The sequence below is a fragment of the Pipistrellus kuhlii genome, unplaced genomic scaffold (genome assembly GCF_014108245.1).
Source record: "Pipistrellus kuhlii isolate mPipKuh1 unplaced genomic scaffold, mPipKuh1.p scaffold_m20_p_6, whole genome shotgun sequence".
Classification (NCBI taxonomy): domain Eukaryota; kingdom Metazoa; phylum Chordata; class Mammalia; order Chiroptera; family Vespertilionidae; genus Pipistrellus; species Pipistrellus kuhlii.
This window is the reverse complement of record NW_023425562.1, coordinates 44,477,426-44,487,151: the sequence shown is the minus strand read 5'-3', so window position 1 is coordinate 44,487,151 and position 9,726 is coordinate 44,477,426. Positions and strand designations below refer to the sequence as shown.

The window sequence follows — 9,726 nt, the reverse complement described above, 5'->3', positions numbered from 1 at the left end:
TATGGTGTTAACAAATACTGAATCTATAATTAAAAACAACTCCTTCTGTGTTCCCCCCAATGGATAAGACACAAACACCAAACATTTTCTACTTTTCTATCTCCAGGAATTCCATGAGAATCCAGAAATTTAAAAAAGAAAGAAAGAAGAAAACAAAAAAAGAAAAAGAAAAAGAAAAAAGTGAAGGTCAAACCTGCATCTAGATAGCTGACTTTGAAAACCCTAGAAACAGCAGTAAGATGTTTAAGATAACATTGCTGTATTCTGAAGAAAAATTAAAAATTACAAACACCTGCAAACATTGTTTTCTAGGGAATTTTTAGTAAATTTAAATAACACACCCTGATAGTTTTCCTGGTGTTACAGTTTAGTAGTTTGAATGATTTGCAAAACCAGTTCTGAGACTTGATAAATATTGATGGTGCCACCTGGAGATTTCGATCAGGTTCAGCCCTTGCACCGATTTGGGAAGCAATGGGGAGGCCTGCCCAGGAGTGCTTCTCCTCTGCTGATATGGGGGGGGGGGGGGGGGGGGGAGAGCCGTAAGGTTGGGGACCAGATGGTTACAGGTGCTCTGAACTGTCAGAAAGAAGAGCTGCCAGCTCAAGGGAAAACAGAAGCCTAGAGAATGCTTTACTGGGCTTTCCACAATCACTATTTAAATTTAACACATGCAGAAACTAAAGAAAATGGAAGTTCCTTTATTCCAGACAACCTGTAGGTTCAGAATTCCATGTGTAATTTTCTTTATAGGAGCAGAATGTACCACACATCAAAAACCATCTTCCTTCTGAATCCTTGATAAGCTTTTAGTTTCAAAAGAGAATGAGAAACAGGACCCAGATGCAGAAGGATGCTTCGGTGTTGTCATATGAGATGGCTTTTAGGTTGGCCATACACTCTGAGTTTCTTTGTGGTGAGCAGCTGGGCCAGGCCGTTGAGAAACACCAGAACGATGCTCAGGCACATGACAATCACGTAGTGGCTGATGCTGCAGAAGAGACAAAGGTGTCACAGGCAGAGAGAACACACACGAGGAAAAGCATAAGATTCTTCTAAGTAATGTTTGTCTATACAGAATTACAAAGGATGCCAATGACTTTGAAACAGATATCAAAATGTTAAGAAACAAATCTGAAATAGAAATAGTGATGAACACAAGTAATATTTTGGGATGTCTCCAACAACTGAAGCATGTTATAAAAATGTCTGACTGGTATTAGCATTGACTGACTGTCTTTGTTACCAGTAGAAACTGAATTTCAAAATCTAGCTTTTAGAAAAATAAAGATAATGTTCCCTAATTCTTGGACCCTCTGAATAATATCCACAAACTCCCCAACATGTCCCTGAGTTAGGTATCCTGACACTCAGGGCATGCCAGTCTACGCTCTGACATAAGTTACAGGTACTCTGACAAAACTACCAGCCACAGAGAAGGAAAAATGTTACCCAAACTCAAAGTCTGTGAAGTGAAAGTTTTAGTCAAGAAATCTAAACAAAGAAGAAAACAAAAACCCACATCTCTCTATTAAGCCGAAACCGGTTTGGCTCAGTGGATAGAGCATCGGTCTGCGGACTGCAAGGTCCCGGGTTCGATTCCGGTCAAGGGCATGTACCTTGGTTGCGGGCACATCCCCAGTAGGAGGTGTGCAAGAGGCAGCTGGTCGATGATTCCCTCTCATCGATGTTTCTAACTTTCTATCCCTCTCTCTTCCTCTCTGTAAAAAAAAATCAATAAAATATTAAAAAAGGAAAACAATATATTAATTTCTCTTAAAAATAAAATAAAATAAAATAAACAAAGAAGAAAACAAAAACCCACATCTCTCTATTAATCTCAGCGTCAAAGCTAGTGTCTCCCTGACTTTCAGAAAAAGAATAATGAATACTCTTAAAATTACTCAGTCCCATTTCTTGTCTATAAGCAACAGTCAATTCTCAGTTTGTCTTTTAAACACAGAAATTGTACTGCCTACACAGAACATGGTTTGATGATAAATTTAGAAGTATGGGAAGAAATTTAGGATATAGATCTGACAAACATACAATAGGACAGAGACTCCCCCTCCCTTCCCCGGCACTGATATGCATGTAGATTGGCACGTTATTTATTTACAGAGCCTACCAGACTTGCATTTAACTATCTACCTTTATAACAGATTCATGTTTCACATCTTCAACAGGAGATGTTTGGGCAGGCCTATAAGAGGCTGGTTTGCCCTAACTAGTTTGGCTCAGTGGATAGTGTCGGCCTGCAGACTCAAGAGTCCCAGGTTTGATTCCGGTCAAGGGCATGTACCTTGGTTGCGGGCACATACCTGGTGGGGATGTGCAGGAGGCAGCTGATCGATGTTTCTAACTCTATCCCTCTCCATTCCTCTCTGTAAAAAAATCAATAAAATATATTAAAAGAGAAAAAAAAAAGAGGTTGGCTTGATGGAGGGAGGGCATGGTTTCTGCCCTATCCTGGCTTCTACCCCCAGCAAATAGGTCCTCTGGGTGCTGGTGACGGAGCCTCTTCCAGGAATGGCTCCCAGGTTTAGCCTCAGAGAACTTGTCTTGGCCCAGTTGAGTAAAACAGGATGATTACTTTCAGGGACAAGGAGATGAAGGGGAAAAGGGAAAAGAGGCTGACAGGTCTCCATCCCACCTTTTTTGGTAACTCCACTTAACTAGGTGGAGTTATCAAATGTCAATCCCTGGCCTCGGCCAAACCAGGCACAGCTTCACATGCTGTTAGGTGGTTGCCCACAGGCAAGGCCCCCCACGGCCAGGAAAGAGGAACTCTTACTCTGAGCAGATTTTATTTTTATTTTTTGGTGATGTTACAGCTTTTAAGCAGAAAAACTGGAAAGTTTTACAGTTTGGTAAGATTGCCTTTGGAAGGACACTGGTTAAGACATTCTCATTTGGAATGTTTCTCTAGGTTTTTCTTATAAAGTAAACTTGCAGTTGAAAGGAAAGGTTAACTAACTAAAAAACAAATTAGAACTAGTTCTGTTAAAATTGGGGTCTGGTCTAGGGTAGGTTACTGACCTAAAAAGTAAACAATAAAATCAGATCCTTAATTACTAAAGAAATATTAACATTTAGTAGAACTTCTGAAACTTTTCACTGTAAAAAACACACATGATAGGATATTGGATTTGTTACCTCTGTCCTAGAATGCCATGGGGACAGGGGTGATGGTCTTTCTTTCATCCCCCACTGCATCTGAGGTCCAATACAAGGTCTTGTGGGCCTTTGATTACTATCCTATCTAATAAAAGGGTAATATGCAAATTGACCATACCTTCACTACACCCACAAAGCCATGCTCACCAGCCAATCAGGAGTGAATATGCAAATAAATCCAGCCAAGATGGCTGAGGCTACGGAGAGCAGGAGGGAGGCTTGGGTTTTCCTGGCAACAGAGGAAGCTAAGCTTTCTGCCTGCCCTTGCTGGCCCAGGCCTCTGCTTAAGGTTACAAAGTTTCAATTATGGAAGGTAAATAAATTCCAACAGAAATGGCTGTGTCCATCTGCTTTAGGCTACAAAGTTTCAATTGTAGAAGATAAATCCCAGATCCGCTTGGGTCACTGGGGGGCATGGTCGGCCTGCAAACCACCATGGGCCCCTCACCCAGGCCGCCCATGCCCCAAGGGAACCCCCACCCTGATCCAGGACACCCTTCAGGGCAAACCAACTGGCCCCCACCCATGCACCAGGCCTCTATCCTATCTAATAAAAGAGTAATATGCAGATTGACCATCACTCCAAGATCAAGACAGCTGCCCCCATGTGGTCAAAGATTCTGCCCCCATGTGAACACAAGATGGCCACCACAAGATGGACAGCAGGGGAGGGCAGTTGGGAGGGATCAGGCCTGTAGGGGTAAGCAGTTGGAGGACCAGGCCTTCAGGGGAGGGCAGTTAGGGGCAAATAGGCTGGCAGGGGAGCAATTAAGAATCAATCAGGCTGGCAGGGGAGTGGTTAGGGGGTGATCAGGCTGGCAGGCCCCGTGCACAAATTTCATGCACCGGGCCTCTAGTTTATTAAATAAGCTATTAAAGTCAGTAATTTGTGCCATACCCAGTTTGGCTCAATGGATAGAGTGTTGGCCTATGGAATGAGAAGTCCCAGGTTTGATCCAGTCAAGGGCACATGCCTGGGTTGCAGGCTTGATCCCCAATAGGGGGTATGCAAGAGGCAGCCAATCAATGATTATCATCACTGATGTTTCTATCTCTCCCCCTCTCTCCCTTCCTCTCTGAAATAAATAAAAATGTATTTAAAAAAACAAGTAATTTTTAATCAGAAAAACTTATTTTACATTACTCAAGCAGGTGAAATATAGACTGAAATCAGACTCCCTAAAATAGAAATCATAAACATGTGACCAAAAAGTGGGATACATGCTAACTTGACCAGCTCAGGAAAGGCCTGTGTGGCAGCCTTGCAAACTCAGAGACCTAAAGTAATCACAAAGGATGGCCTAAAATTAAAAAATTTTTTAAACTGAAAAACTGTTTATGTCCTAGGCTGGTATCTTCCCTGACGAAGGTCTTAATCGAGCCCGACTATTGTCTTTTTTGCATCTATGATAACATATTGTAGCAATGTCAAAGTAATTTTCTTTATTTCAGACCCCTCAAAGCACAGGCATTCCTCTGTGGAATCTCCTCACTGTTACTGAGCTAATTGTTGACTATTAACTATCCTGCACTCACCTAAGTAAAAGAAGTATGTGTCTATTGTTTTACTTTTTATCCAATCCCAGTGGTTTTCCCTACTTTGCTTTCTCCCCAATCTATTGCCAAGGGATTTCATATAGCCCACTTAATCTCCTCTTTTGACTGTAATGTATAAAACAAGGTGCAAAACTGCCATTTTCCAGAGCATTCTCTCAATCTGTTGAGATTCTGCTTTCTGGCATTTGTCAACAGTTTAGCTCAAATAAGCTCACAATTCCCCCCCCCCCCCCCAAATTTGAATGTTTCTTACATTAGCAGAATCCAAACCCATTCCTTGACCATAAACCAAATTCCACTTTCTCATCAGATCACTCATCTCCTTACAATGGCCTGAAATGACTAACTCCTGGCTCATTTAAGCTAATGTTATTGGCAGGGAACAGTTGTAAAACTCATTATCTTCATGCAATCGAGCCATAAGGCATTCGGCTCCTGATATTTCCCATCAATCAAGTCTGTGCCATCTCAACAAGAGAGTTAAAGGAGCACCAAATTTCAACTCGAAATGAGTTCGGCTGTTCCCACTCTCCCCCATAACTATTTTGACATCATTTAAATCAGTGATTTTCAAGATGTACATGTGTGATGGTAGAGACAGGGAGTCGGAGTGGCATATGGATGCAATCACCCGGCAGGCCTTTTCAACCTGTACAGTAGTGATAAAAGGTTGGCTGTATTCTCCCCAGTCAGTATACTGGGCAGGTCACATCTGCCAGATGTACTGGGTAAGTAAAAGATTGAGAATTATTGATTTTAATAAAGCTTGATATTCATTGTAAGAGTAGAGATATTTTATGGTACTTAGTAATTACATTTAGGATGCTTTTAACATATTATCGAGTACAGTCAGAAACTTTCATTATATCTAAAGAGGAAAGATATTTTAGCTGTCATTTGTATGTTAATAAGGTATAACAATAGTGAGTGTAGAAAACAAAGTCCAAATCGACACCACTATCAAATGAAACTATAATTCACTCCCTATCAAATACACTTAGAACATAAATTTAAATATGTTTTATGAAAATTACCTCAAAGGCATTTTCCCTCTCTCAGTGCACCATATAAAAGGTTATTCTCTGTAAAGTTTATGACCTGCTATGAAAGAGACAGTGTAAAAGATCAGAAGAAAAAAATTATAGCTGTCACAGCCCAGCACAGGTTTATGGCTGGGCAGCACATTTTTCACACGGCAGTTGACAGCAGCCCTGGTACCATAGCTTCTCCCCAGACACTGAACTCACAGCCCAATTCTGTTGATCATATTGACTGCAGTCACCCTTTCAAGAACCTCAATTTTATTCTGCTCTGAAGATGCATTTGAAACCTACTGGACTACCCCATAAACAGATATACTGTCTCATGCCCTTGTACTCGGCCTTTATTTTTAAAGAAACTATTTATGAACCCAAAACTAATAGCTGCGGAATCTTTCAAACCTATTTGAAAACCGGCTGAGATCACCACACTGACACTAAACATTCCAGATACAAGTTAGACTACTTTAATGGGGGTGGCTAGCTCCCATTCCTCTCCAAAATGCTGGGACACACTCACACCATTTCTGTATTTAGAAAGCAATATAGTAGCAAGGGTAGTAGGACAACATTCCACTGCTGTGAATAATAGGTGTGCAATGGCTGATGTTATGAACAGTATCACTGGTTCAAAGGAGCTAGGAAATGAAATTTATTGCAAAGGGAGGCAATGTAGGAGCGCAGTTCAGATTACCTGGTTTCCACTAAGGGAACTCCAGTAAGTTTAACAATATCTGCACCGTGACAAGAAGCATCTCAGCTTTTCAAACAGATATTCAGACATTATAGGAATAATTAGAAAATGAGAACTTTTTATAAGCAACACTCCCATAAATAAAGAGCAGGAAAAGTAGAATAATGAAGTATTTTTTTTTAATGTTTTTATTGATTTCAGAGAGGCAGGGAGAGGGAGAGAGAGAAACATCAATGATGAGAGAGAACATTGATCAGCTGCATGCCCCACACTGAGATTGAGCCCACAACCATGGCATGTGCTCTGACTGGGAATCAAACCATGACCTTCTGAACCATGCTCAACCATGCTCAAACCATGCTCAACCACTGAACCACACTGACTGGGCAGAATAAGGAAATGTTGATATGTGAACCCTATTATATAATACTGTAATTCTGAGTCTTAAAACATACTTCCCCCCCATTAGCGAAGCTGTTCCCTAGCACTCAGATGCTTACTAAGATGCATGAGTCACTCTTAACCAGACCTGTATCTGGTGGCTCAATGCAACAGTATGTGCCATGTCTGCTATATGGGAAACAAAGGGAAAGTTCTAGAATTCTAACTTACCAACAAGAGCAGCAGCAACAGCAAAAACCTCACCTTGCAGCATCAACTGGGACAATCCCCTTTGGAAAATCCATTTCACTAACAGATTTCATTTTGTTTTCCCATCCCTACCCCTTTCACTCTCTACTCTGCGTTCTGTAATCACCTTCCTTTAAGTGGGCATCTTTTGGGACAGAACAGTAAGAAATAGGGAAAACAAAAGCAGAGCAGGGCAGGGAGAAATTTCAGCGGAATGGCCAGAAAAGTGCATGGGAAATTTGTGCTGGCTGGTTCAATGACTCAGCCTGATGAGCAGAACTGAGCTCTGGAATCCTCTATTAAATCTGCCTTCAGAAGTCCCCCAGAGCAAGCATCCCATATAACTTATGGGCATTAGACCTGTGAAGATGAAGCATTGAGATTGAGATAAACTGAGGCTTCACATAACTCATTAACCAGCTGTGCCTTTATCACCTTCTGATCCACTTTGGATTTTTAATGTTGTGTCATGAATACTCCAGGACAATAGCATAAACCAGGCTGAACCAGATGAACCCAGACATATGATCATAGTAGGTGTAGGTCAGCTCCCATAGTAAAAAACCACAAATGTTTCTACAGCAGTTCTTACCCTGTCTAGCAATAATTACATAGGATTTTAATAAGTGTCATAACTTAGTTAAGTACTGACACGCAAGTTCACATCTTTTTCTCGTGACTCGTACTGCAAAGAGGGCTGTTGCAGCTTTCTCAGCCTTTGGTGCTAATGCTCATGCTGTTCCCCTCGGTTTGAATGATGCTTACGGTTTGTTTTATGTCTCCGCAGCCTTGCTTTTCACTATTATTTCCTCTCTGATGAACACTTTATTCCCACAATAGTTGTATAAAGGAGTGAAAAGAATAGGTCCAGAGGTACTATACAAGTACCAAGAAGAACATCATAGTAGATGTTATGTGCAAGTTTTGCAATGGTTCAAAGCCTCAGTTAAAGATGATCAAGCAAACACAGGTAACAAATATAAAAATAACTAAACTGAACTCCTCAAAATTAAAAACTCCTGTGCATCAAAGGACACAATTAACAGAGGAAAAAGGCAACCTACAGAATAGGAGAAAATATTTGTAAATCATATATCTGATAAGCAGTAAATATGCAGAATACTAGTACATAAAGAACTACTACAACTCAACAATAAAAAGCCAAAACCCATTTAAAAATGGGCAAAGTAGTTGAATAGATATTTCCCCAAAGAAGGCATACAAATAGCCAACAAGTATATGAGAAATGTTCAACATGTTTAATTATTAGGGAAATGCAAATCAAAACTACAATGAGCTATACCTCTTACCCATCAGGATGACAACATCAAAACAAAACAAAAATAGAAGCAGAAAAGGTTTGGTGAGAATGTGGAGAAATTGGACCTTTTGTGTATTGCTGGTAGGAATGTAAAACGGTATGACTCTTATGGAAAACATTATGGCGGTTTCTCAAAAAATTAAGAACAGAATTACCATATGATCCAGCAATCCCACTTCTGGGTACAAATATCTGATAGAACTGAAAGAAGGGACTCAGACAGGTAATGCATACCCATGTTCACAGCAGCATTATTTACAATAGCCAAAGGGTGGAAGTAACCTAAGTATCCACTGATAAATGAAAGGATAAACAAAATGATCTATATATATATATATATATATATATTAAACCCTAATATGCAAATAGAGTGAACAGTGGAACAGAACTGGTCACTATAACGTGCACTGACCACTAGGGGGTGTGTTGGCTGCAGAAGGATGGTGGAGCAGGTGAGCAGGGTGCCAGACCAAGGCAGGACACTGGCCGCTGTCATCGGGGCAAGCCTTTGGTGGTGACTGAAAATTCTTTGCTCCCACATGCTACAGTCCCACCTGGCACTCACACCTGCTGACGGCGCTGGCCCCACTCTCATCCAATACTGGCATCGGAGCCACCACTTGCACCCACTGCCAGTGTCTGGTGCCGACCCTGAATGCTTAGTGCCATCAGTGAGTGCGAGTGCCGGCTGCTGGCCAGTATTGCCCCTCAGGGCTTCTCTACCTCCCCCCACTCCTGAGGGGCGATGGGGGCCAGCAGCTGCCTCTCGCACCCACTGCCAGTGCCAACTCCACTCACACCTGCAGCTGGTGCCAGAACTGCCACTCACACTCACTGTCAGTGCCTGGCATCAGCTGATGTGAGTGGTGGCTGCTGGCCCCAATTGCCCCTGAGGGCTTCTCCACCTCCCCCTGCTCCTGAGGGGCAATTGGGGCAGCTGCTGCCACTTGCACCTTCTGCTGGCAATAGCCCCAAATGCTTTGCACCATCAGTGGGTGTGAGCTAGGCCGGCACTGTCAGCCCGTGGGAGCAGCAATGGCAGGAGCAGGCTGTCAGCAGACAGAGGACTGGGGGCCACAGTGGGAAAAGGCCAGGCAGGGGCACAGAGATGGGCCCAGACCTGCTCCTTTGCCCACCGCAGCCTTGTAGCCTCACAGCCCACAGTTCCTTTCAAGGTGCACAAATTCATGCACCGGGCCCCTAGTACATACATACAATGTAATGTTATCCAGGATTCAAAAAGAAAGAAATCCTAACACATGCTACAACATGGCTGAACATTAAGAACATTATGCTAAGTGAAAGTA

The 9,726-nt window shown here is 42.1% G+C and overlaps 1 protein-coding gene across 7 annotated transcripts in view; it reads right to left on the bottom strand.

Moving 5' to 3' along the window:
• Positions 1-681: 681 nt before the first annotated feature.
• Positions 682-9,726, bottom strand: part of PIGN (phosphatidylinositol glycan anchor biosynthesis class N) — an 81,369-nt gene continuing 72,324 nt past the window's right edge. For all 7 annotated transcript variants that reach the window (XM_036418598.2, XM_036418597.2, XM_036418601.2 and 4 more), the window contains one exon: positions 682-991. In XM_036418598.2, coding sequence (XP_036274491.1) covers positions 868-991 — 124 coding nt within the window. In that variant the 3' untranslated portion in view covers positions 682-867. The remainder of the gene's footprint in view (positions 992-9,726) is intronic.